Here is an 18,490-nt window from a genome sequence, read left to right on the forward strand (position 1 = left end):
CCCTCTGGTATCTCCCATTCAGCCATTGTTGAATCCATCTTGCAACCTCACTATTAATACCCAACGATTTAACCTTCTTAATCAACCTTCCATGTGGAACCTTGTCAAATGCCTTACTGAAGTCCATATAGACAACATCCACAAAACAGCCAAACAAAATAGCCAAAGATTGCATTTGTGACAGCTGCCTGAATGCCGACTGGAAAGAACATCCATGCAGGTACAGAATACAAGACAGAGCTTCACTGGGGCGCTTTCCATAGTCAGATAGTCACCAAACTCTCCAAGTTTGGGTAAGACCTAGAAGGCCACAGGACAACACCAGAGAACATGGTCATCAGAACAGGGGGTGAAAATATTCAGTCAGAATTATTCAGTAAGCTCAGAGAATGCCCATGGGGACACAGTACATCTGGGCAAGTTACACAGAAGTTTAGATACACACAAAATGGTAACCTCTTGGTTTTGTTTCAAGTTTTGGAAGAGCATTGTCAAGTTGATACATGCCCATGTGAAAATTTAACACTTCCAATGGCTGAATTCTTATTGCAGAAACTAACTTTGTAGCAAATATTTCAACTGATTTAAAAGTCACAACTACAAGTTCTTGTTCCCTTACCTTCTGTTTCAGATTTAATGGCTGTGACTTGGTCTTCTCTTCTTTGCCCTTCATAATGCACAGGAACTGTTTGAGGTCTCCCTGGAAAGAAAGTGAGGAAGTTAGAGTGTGCAGCAGACTGGTGGTGGGGGAGGGCTGGGCAGAGCCAACTCCAGTCAAACCAGGGGAGGTTGCAGCCCACTATCTGGCCAGCCCCTCCATCACAGATACATACACCCCACAGCTTTACATTAAGGAAATGCATGGCAGAGGAGGAAGCTATTTGAACGACGAGTCCATGCTGGGGCTGTTTACACCGTGTCTACTTCAAGCACAAAAATACATAATGCACTTCTAGGCACACAGCGAGTTTATTTTGGAAAAGGAATTAGGAAGTGCTGGGAAGTTGGTATGTGAAACAAGGAAAGATGCAGAGGGAACCTCAAAATGGAAGAACATTAGAGGTGGGAGGGTAGGAGAAATAGGGGACAGCAAGGAAAGGATAGCTGCACAGCCAGGGAGGAAGTACGGGTGGAGGACCAGCAAGAAAAGGTAGCTGAAGGAGGAGGTGAGGGTGGAGAGAACAGCACGAGACCAGAGTCTGGTGGCACAGGTAATGGCGTATTCCTGCAAGGAAGCTATTATAGCAATTAAATAAAGAGCAATGAGAGGGCAGGACTTGGTCCATGTTTAGTTGGAAACAGACAATGTATCCACGCCAACCAAGTTCACATTGGTTTTACATTATCCCACTTTTTCATCCACACAAGAGGTAATTTACAGAGACCAATTAACCTACAAACCCACATGTCTTTGGGGTGTGGGAGGAAACCGGAGCACCCAGAGGAAACCCATGAGGTCAAAGGAGAATGTATAAACTCCACACAGACAGCGCACAAGGTTAGGATCGAATCCAGGTCTCTAGCGCTTTGAGGCAGCAGCTCCACCAGTTGTGTCATCCTTATGTAATAATATTATCTACAGGATCCTGAATTACTTTGACTGATATAAAGGTGCTCATGGCTGCAGAGCCCAAGGATACTGAAGATAATGAAAGTTTGGTAGCTTGCCAAAAAGGAGACACTGCAGAATCAGGGCCTGGCGTTATTCTCAACTTAGTCTCTGGTTTAATCCTGGAAAACGATTGGATCTTAGCGGCCTCTGCTGAAGGTCATAAGTGATAGGAGCAGAATTAGGCCATTCAGCCCATCAAGTCTATTCCGCCATTCAACCATGGCTGATCTATAATGGAGACTAATCTTTAGAAGATGAAGTCCAAATCTCCTCCCCCGATTACAAACTAGTGGCAGTGCAGGAAACAGAAGTGGCTTTGTGAAGAGATGCAAGTACATACTTTAGATTGTGATACTTGATATGAAGCATCTTCTCATTACTGGGCTTTTAACAGGAGAAGATTATTTGAGCGAGTATGTGAACTAGAGCTTCAATGAAAATGATGGAATTTTTGAGTTTCTAGTTATTACAGTAACGTACTGTACTGCCAGATTGTTGAGGGAGACAAAGTTTAATGGGACTTTCACAACAGACAGAACTCTATCACATTATTGCAAATATTTCCTAATCTTCCACAACCCAAGGTGATTCATCAGTTGATGCATCTGCAAATGTTAGTGTTTGTAATGCAGGGAATAATGTCCCACAAATGAAATAATTGACTAGATTTTGGTTTAATCAGAGGAATAATCATTGACCAGGACACTCATTAAGCTCCCTTGATCTTCTTTGCAAAATGTCATGGGTTCTTTCAGGTTAAGCTGGAAGGAGATAGTACCTCAGCTTCAAAGATTCTATCAAAGGATGAAATAGCTGTCCCTCAATAGAGCACTCATGTGTTAGTTTAAATTTGTCGCTAATGAACCTTGATCTAATAAACCTTCTGAATGTTCCACGTCTGAATCATCAGTTTGAATAAAAGTAAGTACAGACTTACAAGTTCACAATGTACAGGCCGATTAGGCAGTTATAACGATGATTGACAAAATGTGTGAGATTAAGACTTTTAAATTCACATTTAGGCTATTCATAGAGATAACTAACAGTTTAGTAGAAAAGCTTCCACTCTGGTCTCTTACTTACCAGGTCCACATATTCCGTTATCATATATTGTGGTTCCACTTCCCGGCACAGGCCCAGAAGTCTCACCACATGGCTGTGATTCATTTTACTGAACATCTCAAACTCTCGCCGAAACTCCAGCTGCAGCTGCTCATCCCGTGTGGTCAGGCTCTTCACCAGGACAACCGTCTCTGGCTCACTTTTGTCAATCCCTTTGGCTTTGGCTAAGAAAACCTCGCCATACTCTCCTTTTCCTGCATTTATAAACATGAAACCCAAACTTTAAAACGGTCCGCAGCTTAAAACGAAAGCACCATACAGTGAGTGGAATCCTTGATTTTTTGTTGGAATATTTGCTCAAAACTAAATAATGTTCCACGTTCTGCATGTATAGGAGTTAAACTCATTAAGCCACGAACAACATACCTTGTAGAGGGCTCTATTGAGATAGACCATGCAGCAACAGATTCCTGGACATTGAGTAAATCTGGTGGGAGTGTTTATTTTGGAGAAAGAATTGTAAGCCAGATATGTCCTGAAGGCAACCTTCACTCACTCCTTTCCCCTGACATATTCATTCAAGCTTGATACATGTGCAGAGGATTAATGGCCCCACTACCTAATGTTCCTGGCCCTAACAGGCATCACAGCTGTGACAGATTATGCCTCACGTGATGTTCATGCACATGTTTATGATTGAATAATAGATAGAAACATGATCCTGCCTCATTCTCTCTGACTCTTGAAATCAACTGCATCTGATTTCAATCCTTGCCATAATGTGAAGCAAACTCAGCAGCCTACAGGATGGAACCTGCAACTTTCCTGGTTTGTAATGTTCTGCACTATTGCATGAAATACCCATCAACACTGCGGGCAGTGGGCTGTACTATTTTTTAAATTCTTCATCACTAAACTATCTATTTTTTAAATAAACACAAACAGCTTGTTGATTTCATGCTCAAATGGCATTCTTTTAAGTTTGTACAAACAGTATTTGACGTTCAAATGCAAAGATGTCTTGCACAAGAAATAGTTGAGACTCATTGGCTTAAAAGTGCAGGTTGGTTTGAAGCCCCACAACTAATGATGCCAAAAACTAATCAGTTAGACACAAAAAAATTGTGTTAGTGTATGATTGTATTTGTTATTGCATTTTTATTGATTATTCTTATTGGTCTTAGTGTTTCAACTGCGGGTAATGTTTCATTTCACTACACATTTATGTGTATGTGACAAATAAACGACTATTGACTATTGACTATTGACTATTGACAAATAATGCTATGTGAATTTAAAGTTCCACCTCGCATCTTCTCTCCCTCACAGAATTTTAAGGCAGCTGCCAGGCATCCATAGTGGGTAATTGCCCACATCAGCGTCAGTCTTTTGGACAATCTAAACCCTCTGTAATTCATGTAAAGGGAAAAAAGATCTACCGAGGGCACCGTCTCACTTGCAATAGATTCAGCTCTGGATCGTGTTGATAATAAGAATAGGATGCTGTTCATGGATTACAGCTCAGACTCCAAAATTATAATACCTAATCAGCACAACCCTGAACCTTTGGACCTTGACTTTAAGGCCTCCATTTGCAACATGCTTCTGGACTTCATGGCCAACAAACCTCAGTCACTTATAATAGATCATAACATTTCCTCCAGCCAGACCCTCAACCCTGGTGCCCCTCAGGATTGTGTGCTCAGTCTCTTGCTCTATTCCCTGTACACCCATGATTGTATGGCCAAGTACAATGCCAACTTGATCTTTTAAGTTCGCTGATGAGGTTAGGGCGATGGATGTTGTCTACCTGGATTTTCGTATGGCATTTGATAAAGTCCTCCATGGTAGGTTGATCCAGAAGATTAAGATACATGGTTGTAGGGATTCTGAACTGTCTTACTGATTGAAAGCAGAGGGTTGTGATGGAAGGACGAGTAGCAAAGAAAGCACATGGTATGGTTGCTTTCATCAGTCGGGGCATTGAGTATAAGAGTCAGGAAGTCATGATGCAGCTTTTTATGACTTTCGTTAGGCCGCATATGGATTACTGCTTGCAGTTCTGAATGCTCTATTATAGGAAGGATGTGGAGGGATTGGAAAAGGGTGCAGTGGTTTACTAGAATGATGCCTGGATCAGGGGTATTAGCGACAAGGAGAGGTTGGACAGATTTGGATTGTTTTCTTTGGCACACTGGAGGTTGTGGGAGACCTGATAGAAGTATATAAAATCATGAGATACATAGAAAGGATAGACATTCAGAACCTTTTTCCCAGGATGAAAAAAATCAAATACTACAGGGCAGAGTTTTAAGGTGATAGGGGCAAAGCTTAAAGGAGATGTGCGGGACAAGGTTTTTTAAAAAAAACACAGGAGGTGAGTACCTGGAACACGCTGCCGGGGGTGGTGATTGGGACAGATATGATAGTGGCATTTAAAAGAATTTTAGATAGGCATATTGATACGCGGTGAATGGAGGGATATGGATAATATGCAGGCAGATAAGAGTTGGTCTTGGCATCATGTTCGGCACAGACATTGTGAGCCGAAAGGCCTGTTCTTCTGCTGTACTATTCTGTTCTATGTTGAAATAATGTGCCTTTTCATTTTATTCAAGGCAAATGAAACTGTCATAATGTTCCATCACTGTAATTGGCCGGATCAACAGTGATGAGATGAAGTCGGAGAGATTGAAAATGTTGTGTCATGGTGTCGGGATGTTAACCTAGGCCATCTGTAAGAAGAAAATGTTTGTTGTTGACCTAACGAGGCAATGGAGTGAATGCAATCTGGTCCTCATCACTGGAGCTGCTGTAGAGGTGGTCAACAGCTCCAAGTTCTTAGATATCGTTATCACCAGCAATCTTGGTGCCTGTCTGGATGCATTCTCAGTCCATTACCACTCTTCCTATATTCTCACAAGTGTGCAGTGAAATTTTGCTCTAACTACATTTACAGGTTTGCAGATGACATCGACGTAGTGGGACAGATTTTGAACAATGACATTGTAGAGTACAGGAAGGAGATAGAAAGCTACGTAACATGGTGGCAAAACATAACCTCTCCTTCAATGTTAGCAAGACAAAGGAGCTAGTTATTAACTTCAGGAAAAGAAGTGGTGTACACACCTCAGTAAGGATCAATGGTGGAGATTTAAAACTGAGATACATAGAAATCTCATCTGTCAGAGCCTGGCAAATCTCTGGAATTCTGCCCCAACGGGTGGTGGAAGTTGGATCATGAGATGTATTTATAGTGGAGTTGGATAAATATTTGATAAATCAGGAATAGACAAGAATGAAGAAATGGCACCGAAAAAGAATTGTGGCTGTCAAAATTGGTCATGACTATATTACATTTCTATGATTATATTAATTTTCTTGTGCAATTGTGTTTTAAGGAAGGAATTTATCATTCATTTTTTGAAAATGGTTGCTGTAGAGAAGAAGTGAAAGAGTTTTGTATACTCTTTCTCCACTTTCAGCGAGCTATGGACTTGGATGCCAAGATCCCTCTGTACATCAAAGCTGTTAAGGATCTTGCCATTAATTATACATACATTCTAAGTTTCAACGCGCAATACCTCATACTTTCTCAGATTAAATTCCATCTGCTGTTTCTTTGCCGATTTTTGTAGCCAATCTATATCCCGCTGTATACTTTGACAACCTTCCTCACTGTCCGCAACTCGACCAATTTTGGTGTAATATGTAAACTTGCTAACTAATCCATCTCCATTTATGTCCACATATACAAATCACCAACAGAGGTCCCTGCACAGATTTGTGCGGAACTCCACTGCTCTCGGACCTCCAGCCAGAATAAAACCATTCCACCACCCTCTGTCTTCAATGAGTAATTCAGTGCTGTATCAAATGGCCATGTCACCATGGATCCCATGCATCTTAATCTTAATAAGGGACTTTCATCAAATGTCTTACTAAAATCCATGTAGACAACATCCATTGCCCTACCCTTATCTTGTTACATAGGTCATGTTACGTACCAAGGGTTGTGATTGACTGGAGGTTTGCACGAGCGAAATGCAGTTTATCATGCATACTGTGACGCTTGTTGGGTACCACTGTCATGCTGATGTTGTTAATGGATGCTTCCTCCTGAATCTCAGCTGTTAATTGGCCATTCTGCTGCACAGTGCCACCTGGCATCCAGAAGAAAAAGACGATTTAAAATATACATTTCATCCAGTTATTTGTACTATTGTAATCTTATAATGCACACACATTTGTACACAAGATTATAATTCAATTATTAATTATTTGCATAGAATAACTTTCTATTCACACATTTTACTTTCCAGTTTTATCTTTATGTCAGCATGAAACCTGAAGTGTTGATCTTCATGAATATAGCACGGTTCGTAGAACCGCTGGCTCACGCTCCAGAGATTTGGATTCAATCCTAACTCCTATTGCTGTTTGTGTGGAGTCTGCACGCTCTTCCCAATACCATAAAATCTTGAAGGTTGGTAGGTTAATTGGCCTTTGTAAAAAGCCCCTAGTATGTGGGTCAACAGTAGAGTCAGGGGGCGGGAAAGAATATGGGGAATATAAAATGGGACATGAGTAGGATTTCTGGAAAAAATGGGTGCTTAATGGAAGGCATGGACTTAGTGGAATGAAGTGTTTGTTTCATGACATTGTGCCATGGTGTTGATCTCCAAAAATGGCCTTTTCCATCACAAAAGTAAAGCATTCCAAGGTAGTATTAAGTTATAGAAATCGCATCCTCTTCCTTCTCTGATAGGAATCAAAAAATGAGAATGTCTCATTTTGAATCAACTCAGATAGTATATCCACGCACAATAGTGGTGGAAATTTGTAATTCACTTGTCTATGCATGTCAACAGTTAATTTTATATCTGAGAATGTCACACTTCCCTGAGTGAAGACATAAAGGGATGTAGAGTAAAGATAGGTTTACAGAGCTTGGTCACAGCAGTGAAGACCTCTGAATGTGCAAGCTCAAGGGTTGATAAACTATCAGTGCATGAGCCAAGAATGTACAGGAACCTACAAAAAAAAAAGATCTGCTAATGTTGCAGCTTCACCACATTTAATAAGATCAGACATTAAAGCACAACTTATTCTTCTCCTCCTCCCCAGGAATCCATTCCCCATCTCTGCACCAGTAATTAATTTGTTTTCTTTATCAGTTCTGACAAATCTTACCATTTAGTACCTCCATTTCAGGTTCTTCCCCCTCTGGTCCTTTATGCAACCGCTTTGCCTTTCGTCGCTTTTTGCAATAGAACATGAGACCCAGTACATTGATAATATAAGCAACAGCAGCGCCGACAGAAAGGCCAATTGTCTGAATCATCTTATACGGAGTATGTTGCTTATCATCATCTCCATGAGCTGCTGGTTTTTCTAAAGGAACATGAAAAGAAACATCATGTAGCAAAGTTAAGATTTTATTTCTTACTATCAATTTGCAATCGTCATGCAAGGCCAAGGTGATGAGCAGAGTAATACAGACCGACAACATAGAGAAAGGCATCTCGGTGCTGAATGTTGCAATTGTTGCCAGCAATGCACGTGTACTTCCCTGTATCATCTGCACTGACATCATAGATTACCAATGAGCCATTTTCCATTTTCCGTATTCTGTGATCAAATATGCATAAACAAACCATAAGAAAAATTCAGTCATGTCTGGTTACGGGATTCATATTTAAGGCAATATTCCAGATGGCTAACAATAGCACCAGCGGGCTTTTGTGCCAAACTGGAGACTTTACTCATATTGCCTGCATTAGTAACAGAGTATGTCATACCTTTGTAAGCCGTTGCTGGAGTCCAAGATCTTCTCCTTCACTTTCCAATGAATGTTAGGTTTTGGTTCTCCTGTGGCTTGACAGTTCAGCACTGCAATGAATCCCTGGTACACGGTTGTGTTCTCAGGCTCCATCTTAAACTTTGGTAAGACTAAGGAAAGACACAGATATGTGTGGCATACAAATGATAGGGAGAGGTATGGGTTACGAGGCATGCCTTATTTATTTCTCCCAGTCATTAGGAGAAATTTCAGTAACAAATAACAATCCATTTTCTATTTGCCACTACAGCCAGCAGCAAGTATCTCCAGATCTGGTAGAATCTAGGTTGGATACAGAGTGAGACTTGAATCTGGCTCCATTGCTTCTGACTCACGATGCCATCCTCTCCCCTTGGCCCCCTATCTTTCCCAACAGCCGCCACTGACTCATTATGATCCAACGCTTCTCACCCCTATCCTCAACACAATGATCAAGATAGTTCCAAACCATGAAGTGTCCTTGATTTCAAACTGGAATTAAAGTGAGTCACCTAGCTTATTTTAGTCTAGATAACTTTGTCATTTTATATTTGAAAGATTAAAGCAAATCACAGTTTCCTCAATTCAACAGACTGGTGGAGGTGAACAGACAGCTGAGGTGGATAAAAGCATCATACCTGCAACAATAAGGCGTACAGATGCCCTGATCTTCCCTTGACTGTTTGATGCAGTACAGGCGTATTGTCCAGCATCACCTTTGGTCACATTGGTGAAGTGCAATAATCCGGCTTCCTGCCTAATGTGAGGGGATATACGACTGCCATCTGCACCAATTAGAAATAGTACAAGTTATTCTGATGCTAAATGAAAGGCACTGACACAATGCAAAACTGCATCATCAAAAAAAATGCTGAACAGCTATCAAAATCGACACCTTGAGTGGCTGAATCACAAGATCCCTGCAGATTGGATGAAGCCGAGTAAGTTTCTCCACCAGCCAAGACACAATGGGACAAAAAACCACTGTGATTCTGTTAAACAATAGTCTAGTAAATACCGACTTAAACACACAAGGACATAGGAAACTTCATTATTATGCATTCATGTGGTTGTCAGGCTGTAACTCTTGCCAGAAGCAATTGTGTCAGATCATCATAGACTGTATTTAATTCTCCCAGATTTTCCTCATCCTCAACTGCTTTTCTCCACTAAGCAGGCTGAGATGCTCAATGATAACAGTGGCCCAGAAATCCATTGTCATGCCCAAGATAAGAGGGAGAAAATTAAAAAAGCAATGAATAAAACTCCAAAATATGAGGGGAAATTTCCAAAACATAAACACATTTCATACATTTGTTTGAGAGTATTACTAAAGCAGTATTACTTAAAGATCTAATAATACTGTAACAAGGTTTTGGGAACTACTTTTGATTAACATTGGATGAAGATGGGTTTATAGGGCTCATACCGTGATGTACCAAAATAGGCTGTTCAGCCCATTCATTGCCTCCGCACCATCCTTCAAGCACCCATTCACACTCATCACATTTTTTTTCCCCCTTCAACTGTTCTTGGACCCAATTCTCCTGCCACCCTCTTAGAGATTGGGAACCCAGAACTCTGGAGAATGATTAAGCAGTCCTGACACTGTACCACTAACTGTACTGATTTGTACTGAAATCAATATTTTAAAAAGTTACATATCACAGTTAACTCCCACATGTTACTGTGGAGTTACATGTTAACATGTAACGTTAACAGCTTGGTGATAAAGTCTTAACTTAATGTGAACTGTATGTGCAGGGGGACTGCTGAATCAACCTGATGACTCTGTCTCCAGGCTCACACAATAGAAGATCAATGAGGCAGGAGGTTTTGAGAGAACCTCTCCCTGAAGACACAAAAATATCTGAGACTCTCGGACTTAACATAAGTCATGATGAGGTAAAGAACAATTCTCAGTTGGCAATTTAATATTTTTTAATAGTAGTAAGGTAACTAATACCGTTCTAACAAGATTGAAAACAACGTTTAAAATTCAGTGGAATTTACTAATCGGTGCCCTGGATATATATCCATAAAAGAACTCTCACCATTTTTGCTCCATCTGATGAGTGGTTTCTCACGACCAGTAGCAGAGCACTGGATTGTAATATCCTTATTCAGCTCCATACACTGATGTTGCTGTGGAGTTGGAGTGAACTTAAGCTTCTCTGCAATGAGGAACATAAAGAGTCACAAGTCAGTGCTGCAACACATGGCATTTTGGGCATTGGGATAGAAATTAGATTAATAAGTGTACAGAATTGTACTGAAATCAAGATTTAAAAAAGTTACACATCTATATACTAAAACTCGTTTGTTGTTTGTTTGTTCCTGAACTACAGCCAAAACGGTACATGATAGCGCGACAATTTTAGGCCCACCTTACTCACCGTCGTCCCTTTGGTGCTAATGGAAGAAGTTTAATTGAAAACGGTGTTATATTTTTAAAGTTATTCACATTTTAAAGTTTAAACCTATCTCCTAGGGAGGGCGGGGGGAGGGAAGGAGGATAAGGGGGGTTGAGGGGAATGGAGAGGGGAGGGGAAGGGGGATGGAGGAGAGAGGTGAAGGGGGGAGGGGAGGGGGATGGAGGGAGGGAGGAGGGAGGGAGGAAGGGAGGCGGAGGTAGGGAGTGAGGGGGAGGGGGGGGTGGAGGGAGGGGGAGGGGAGGGGAGGAATGGGGAGGGGGAGGAAAGGGGAGGGGAGGGGAGGGGAGGGGAGGGGAGGGGAGGGGAGGGGAGGGGAGGGGAGGGGAGGGGAGGGGAGGGGAGGGGAGTGGAGGGGAGGGGAGGGGAGGGGAGGGGAGGGGAGGGGAGGGGAGGGGAGGGGGGAGGGGAGGGGAGGGGAGACGGGAGGGGAGACGGGAGGGGAGGGGAGACGGGAGGAAGGAGAGGGTGCTGCACCAATGCAGGAGAGGTTTGGGCCCAACGGGTCCAGTTGGTCTAGTCACAGTTAACTCCCACATGTTAGTGTAACTACTACCCGCTAACAGCTTGGTGATAAAGTCTGAACATTAATTCAAACCCTGCTGATTTCTGCTGAGTTAGGCATTTAAAGCCATGCAAGAGATAGAGATGTTTAAAGTGTAAGGTAAAAAACCAAAAAAGCTAGGGTTCCTACTTATGATTTGAAGTGTCTGTATGTCAACCCTCCATGACTAAACTGCCTGACAGCAAAATTGTTTAGACTAATTTTGACTCCCTGCAGCCATGGGGTTCATGCTGCAAAAAAAGAGGGAAAAAAGTTGGGGTCTAGAAGTGGGAGGCATCTGAATAATCACAAAGCCAATTCAGACCACAAGGCAAAAAACTTAAACAATCGCTTCAATCTGTGTGACAAGCAAATCTTGGATAAGTTTTCAAATAAACGTGTTAATAATGTTGAAACCAACAATAATAATAATAATACATTTTATTTGTCATATGTAGGTTGGCACAGGGTCAACGGTACAATGAAATGTATTTGACAAGGCAACGGTTCACCTCAGCAGTAATATTCCAAGGATAAATATGATTTAAAAAATGACATTAGTAAGGTAAAAAGACAATATTAAAAATAGGTAAAAAGACAATATTAAAAATAATCAATATATATGATTTGAAATGTGTTTATGAGTTCAGAAGCCTGATCGCCTGATGGTAGAAACTGTTCTTAAGTCTGGTGGTACGAGCAGCCATACTCCTGTATCATCTGCCTGAATGTAACAAGGAGAACAGCCTGCGTGCTGGGTGGCTGTGGTCCTTGATGATGCTGCGTGCCTTCCCCAGGCACCGCCGGTAGAAAATGTCCTGAATGGCCAGGAGACAGTTGCCAGTGATGTTATGTGCCGTCTTCACCACTCTGTAGTGATTTGTGGCTATGGGCAGAACAGTTCCCGTACCAGACTGTAATGCAGCCCATCAGCAGGCTCTCAATGGTGGGCTCTCAATAATTATGGGAACATGTAAATATGAAAGCTATTTCAGATTCTATCTAGTGCTTTATTCACAAAATGCTGGAGTAACTCAGCGGGTCAGGCAGCATCTCAGGAGAGAAGGAATGGGTGATGTTTCGGGTCGAGACCCTTCACCCGAAACGTCACCCATTCTTTCTCTCCTGAGATGCTGCCTGACCCGTTGAGTTACTCCAGCATTTTGTGAATAAATACCTTCGATTTGTACCAGCATCTGCAGTTATTTTCTTACACTATCTAGTGCTTTGGCACACAGTAAGATGTTGTTTGGTTTGTATTACACAATGCTTGTAGCAGTGTTAATCATTTGGAAACCACAAGCAACTTTGTATTGGAAATCGGAGTAATAGTTATACAGCAGAGAAACAGCCTTTTGGCCCAAATCGTCCATGCTGACCGAAGTCCATGCCATCCAAGCTAGTCCCATTTGCCTATGCCACATTCCTCAAACCTTTCCTATCCATGTACCTGTCTAAATGTATTTTAAATTTTATTGTCTCAAACTACTCCATCTGATTAACTCATCCATATACCCACCATCCCATATGTGAAAAAGTTGCCTCACTGGTTCTAATATTTTATAAATTTGAAGCATCATCTCCCTCCTTCTTTATTCAATGCCCAAATTAAGAAGAGACAGCATCCTGTATGCCTTTCTAACCACATTACCCATCTGCATTGCCACCTTCCAGGGTCTGTGGACTTGTACTCTGAGGTCCCTCTGCATCCACAATGGCCCGTAAAACCTACATACATAGTTTATGTCCCAGCCTCATCAGTACTCCCAAAATGCATCATCTCACCTGTGTCTGGATTAAACTCCACCTGCCATTTTTCAGCTACTGCTCTAGATTGTTGCTTTTTCTCTGTAGTTTAAGACTACTTTCCACACTACCAACTGGCTTTTAGAAGGGCAGCTATAAAAGATAGAAAACTATAGGCTGGTGAGCCTTACCTCAGTGGTGACAAAGTTATTGGAGGGAATTATGAAAGAGAGGATTTATTTGCAATTGGAAAGGCAAGAACTGATGAGGGATAGTCAGCATGGCTTTGTGTGTGGGAAATCATTGATTGAAAAACACAGCATAGAGACTGGCTTTTTGCCTCACCAACCATCAATCGCCCGTTAACACTAGTTCTATGTTATCCCACAGAGTGTTAGTGAGGGTACAGCTGGAGTGTTGCATAGAGTTTTAGTCCCTTTACTGGCATTAGAGTTCTCAAAAGCTACTGTAACAGGGATAGAAGTAGATGGCATACAAGAACCATTTGATTAAAATTAAACACAAAACAGGAAAGAGATGGAGAGCGATCTTTGAAACAAATTAAAAAAAGATGCAAGAACTTTAGAGCATTGATTTAAGGGGAACTTATGTAAATGAGAACTTCCTTGTGACCAGTGTTTCCTACTCCAACAAGTGGACGCTGTACTGGATTCAGTTCAACTCCACGGAATAAAATGGGGTAAATCCAGAACGTGACAAGAGATATTAGAATTGTTATGAAAACAAAAAAACAGATGTGAAATCCTCAACTGGAGGTTGGCTAATTCTGTGTCTGAAAGGAATATAGCCTGGGGTGGATGAGATTTAACAATTGGTAGGTAAAATTGTAAATATGCCACAAGGGACCGTTGAGAGAGCAATGGCATGGGTACAGAATCCATGAGGGGGATTAACGAGAAACAGAAAAATATTCAGTTCAATTCAGAAGAAGCTGAATATATTTTTTAAAACAGTATTGCGAAGAAGATACAAGGGAAGATTTAAAGCTAACATTAAAAATATTCTGTAAAGACTTAAATCTAAGGGTCAAAAGTCAAACTAAATACTGTATGTAAAGAAGGTAACCAAGAAAGTTAACAAGATATAATTTTTTTTTAAACTGTTTTGTTTATAGTAAAGGGAACCCAATTTGAAAATGCTACAATTTTGGACACCACGGGAAGTGAGGACAAAATTGCTGAGGCTCTGTTGGTAATCTTCCAGTATTCTTCAGACATTAAACTGGTGCCAGAGGACTGGGAGATTGCAAAATGGTACACTCCTGTCCAGAGAGAGAACAACTGGTAACTGAAGTGCATTCAGCTTAACATTCGTAGTACAGAAACTTTTAGACACATTAATCCAGGTCATAATTAATTGTCACTTCAAAAGATATGCACTAATAAATGAAAATCAACAAAGCAAATCATGTTTGACTGACTTGACAATTGTTTAATGTATAAATTGTGATACAGCACAGAAACAGACCCTTCGGCCCAACTTGCCTTTGCCAACCATGATACCCCATGTACACTAGTCCCACCTGCCTGAGTTTGGCTCATCTATATACTAAAACTCTCGTTTGTTTGTTTGCTTGTTCCTGAACTACAGCCAAACCGGTACACGATAGCGTGACAATTTTAGGCCCACCTTACTCACCGTCGTCCCTTTGGTGCGAATGGAAGAAGTTTAATTAAAATCAGTGTTATATTTTTAAAGTTATTCATATTTTAAAGTTTAAATCTATCTCCTGGGGAGGGAGGGGGAGGAGGGAGGATAAGGGGGGTTGAAGGGGATGGAGTAGGGGGGAGGGGAAGAAGGGGGAGGGTGGGTGAAGGAAGGGGGAGGGGAGGGGGGGAGGGGGAGGGGGGAGGGAGGGAGGGGGAGGGGGGAGTGGAGGGGGAATGGGGAGGGGGGAGAGGGAGGGGGGGAGGAGAGGGTGCTGCACCGATGTAGGAGAGGTTTGGGCCCAATGGGTCCACTTGGTCTAGTTCCCTCTAAACCTTTCCTGTCCATGTACCTGCCCATATGTCTTTTAAAAGTTGTTACAGCACCTTAAAAACTTTTTCTGTATATGAATTTCCCCCAGCGCACATGAGTTGGTTTAAACTCATATCTGTGTGTCCAGAACTCTGGCTGTTAGACCTGCAACTTGACCACGACACTATGTACTCCTCAAATTGGGCAGGGCTGTAGAAGCACTTGGGGGCAAATGGCAGCAGTATAACTGACATGCATAATGCATCATACAAACCAGAACCCCCCCGCCTCTCCCCTCACCGTCAATTGCTTCTACACTTCACGCTGCCTCAGGAGAGCAGTCAACATAATCAAGGACCGCATACCCTGGTCATTCTCCTTTCTCCCCTCTTCAAGCAGAACTTACAACAGCTTAAGAGCACATACCACCAGATTCAAGAACAGTTTCTTCCCCGCTGTTATCAGATTCTTGAATGGAAACTCATGTGTTTAGGATTTATTCCCAATTTTCCACTCTACTGTTGCACTTGCACTTACCATTGCACAGGGCTTGCAATTATTTATATCTGCACTTTCTCTACAGCTGTAATACTATCTCTCCATTGTTTTGTTTTGTTTTTGAATTACCTGTTGTACTCATGTATATTGTGCTCAGTACGGATTGCATGGAAAACAAAAAAAAATTAACTGTCTATCAGTACATGACAACATTGATTTTCAATGTGCTAAGATCTACATGGCAGATAGACCAAAGATGCAAAATTACCAAAGGAACAGAAAGACAGAGTATCTGTGAATCATATTGTCACACAGCATGAAAACCGGCCCCTTGGCTCAAATCGTCCATATTGATGAAGAAGCCCCATCAAAGCTGGTCCCATTTGTCTGCATTTGGCCCATATTCCTCCCAACATTTCCTATCCATGCATGTCTCCAAATGACTTAAATGTTGTTATGCCTGTCGCAACTACTTCCTCTGGCAGCTCTCTCATATACCCACCACCCCTCAGATTGCCCCTCAGATTCCTGTTGAATCTGCCCCCCTGCAAATCTATGCCCTCGAGTTCTTAATTTTCCAACCATGAGGTAACCGGCTGCACGCATTCACCTTATCTATTCCCCTCATGATTTTATACACTCTCAGTCCTTGAAGTCTCTTTTCATTCTATACTATTCATAATCTCACATAAGTTTGTATCAGCAGTAAACTTCTTAAACATGTTTGTCCCCTCTGCCAAAATTGATAATTAGTATCAACGAATATGTATTGCAGAAGAGCATGGATAAAGAATACTAAAAATGATCAGTGCTATGACGTCTATCATTGGGATTTTGTATTGAGCCGTTCTGATACTATGTACTACAGAATTGAAACCCCAGACAAATCGGCTGACTTCAAAATTTAGACATAATTCAAAGTTAAAATGATCACCCAGGTTGGCCACCTGCACTTACCTAGGATACGGACACGGGCGTATCCTTCGATGTAGCCTGCTGGTGTGCTGCTCCTACATTTGTACACAGTTCCATCATATACCTCCACGTTATTAATGCGCAGAGTTCCATTGGCCAGCTGCTCAAACCGACTGTCCTGTAATTTAATCATAGTCAGGAGCCACTGAAATTCACAGCAACCTGTAGCCTTGCAAAGCACAGTCATCTGCAATATTTGTCAATAAATGTTTGTTGTGTTTACTTCCACACAATTTCATTCGAGATTTAAAAATTGGGCTCCAGGTACAAGAAGTTCACTTATTTCCCAGTATTAAAAGCTGTGAAATGCAAGAGATGCTCTGGTGATGGGAGTGCAGCGATGTGTGAAGTTAAGCTTCATGATAATGTAGATCTCAGACGTGCACTGATTAGTTTACAAACAAACATTTAGCTGGTGACTTCAGATTGTGCTAAGAATCAACTGAGCAGCTGGGTACTGGGGTTGATCAAGCTCAGGAATCAGTGTGACTGCAACACATCATGAACAACATCAGTAAGCTGCTGATATTCTTTGTCAGAGATGAAGAATACATGAGGGAAGGTGGGGCGCAGTACACCGAGAGGGGCAGAGATAACAAAATGCATAAATTATATTGAACAATTTGTCAGACAATTTAAGTTGCGTAGACTGTAGAGATGCCAGCAAGTAACTTGGTGACAAACAAGGAAATGTTTCAAAACTACTGCAGGTGCAATACCACATTATATTGATCATTGAAAATGCTTTTGTTACTCCTAAATTCTGTACAGCATGACTAATTGGTCTTGGAGCTAGTGTGGGATGCTGGAAAAATAATAACTGTGGATTAAGATATTTGCAGCTCTTATTTCTATTGTTTAGAGTTAAGCAATTCTATTGCAATGAATGATTCAGCAATATTCATCTTATGAGCAACCCATATCAGGTTAATATTTACTTCAGCTGCTCTGGAAATTATTTGGGCATTTATAACAGATGCTAGCTTGACTCACAAGTAGCATTCTGTCCGTTGAATCAGAAGATTATGTGACCAATCTCAAGTGTTTGAGCATTAAATCAAACTCTCACACCAACGTTGTGCCGAGGAAACATTATATTAATCAGAGCTGTCATCTTTCATTTGTAATGTTAATTATCCTGACAATATTCAAAGAAGGTAGAATGTACAGTCGTATCAGAATAGAAGATGAGCTTCAGCTAATACTTATTCCTCAACCAACAACCTAACACATCATCTGTATAATAATTATTTCCTTCAGAGGAAGCAAAGAATTAGTAATTTGTTCTTTGTCAATATAAGCCAGATATAAACCATACACATGCCTCTGAAGATGAGTGGCATACTTACACCAGAAATGTCCACATTATTCCGGAACCAGGTAGCTTTGGGAGTTGGGGTACCGCGGGTGCTACAGGGCAAAAATCCTGGCATCCCTTCATTTAGCTGGGTATCTGATGGCTTGATAACCCACTCTGGTATTGCTATGTGGGGCAGAAACATTTACAAGAGTAAATTTAGCAAACCCAACATTCCTATTCCACTCTAATTCAATAAAAAATTGTGGTCATGAACAAGAGTAAATTAGTATAAGAAAATAACTGCAGATGCTGGTACAAATCGATTTATTCACAAAATGCTGGAGTAACTCAGCAGGTCAGGCAGCATCTCGGGAGAGAAGGAATGGGTGACGTTTCGGGTCGAGACCCTTCTTCAGACTAGTATTTAATATTGCCTTCAAAATATCAGGTCAGTCTCGAGATGGCTAGGAGTAATTGTACCCTGAAACGTGCCGCAGAAGGATCTAAATACAATTACTTC

General features: G+C 41.4%; 1 protein-coding gene across 1 annotated transcript in view; it reads right to left on the reverse strand.

Moving 5' to 3' along the window:
* Nucleotides 1-18,490, reverse strand: part of ptk7b (protein tyrosine kinase 7b) — a 144,296-nt gene that overhangs the window by 12,304 nt on the left and 113,502 nt on the right. The window contains exons 8-17 of the mRNA XM_078398946.1: nt 18,020-18,153; nt 16,653-16,788; nt 10,550-10,669; nt 9,134-9,280; nt 8,476-8,626; nt 8,178-8,305; nt 7,868-8,068; nt 6,682-6,837; nt 2,696-2,928; nt 620-700 (exon numbers count right to left, since the gene is read on the reverse strand). Coding sequence (XP_078255072.1) covers nt 620-700; nt 2,696-2,928; nt 6,682-6,837; nt 7,868-8,068; nt 8,178-8,305; nt 8,476-8,626; nt 9,134-9,280; nt 10,550-10,669; nt 16,653-16,788; nt 18,020-18,153 — 1,487 coding nt within the window. The remainder of the gene's footprint in view (nt 1-619; nt 701-2,695; nt 2,929-6,681; nt 6,838-7,867; nt 8,069-8,177; nt 8,306-8,475; nt 8,627-9,133; nt 9,281-10,549; nt 10,670-16,652; nt 16,789-18,019; nt 18,154-18,490) is intronic.

The sequence above is a fragment of the Rhinoraja longicauda genome, chromosome 5 (assembly GCF_053455715.1).
Source record: "Rhinoraja longicauda isolate Sanriku21f chromosome 5, sRhiLon1.1, whole genome shotgun sequence".
In the NCBI taxonomy this organism is placed as follows: Eukaryota; Metazoa; Chordata; class Chondrichthyes; order Rajiformes; family Arhynchobatidae; genus Rhinoraja; species Rhinoraja longicauda.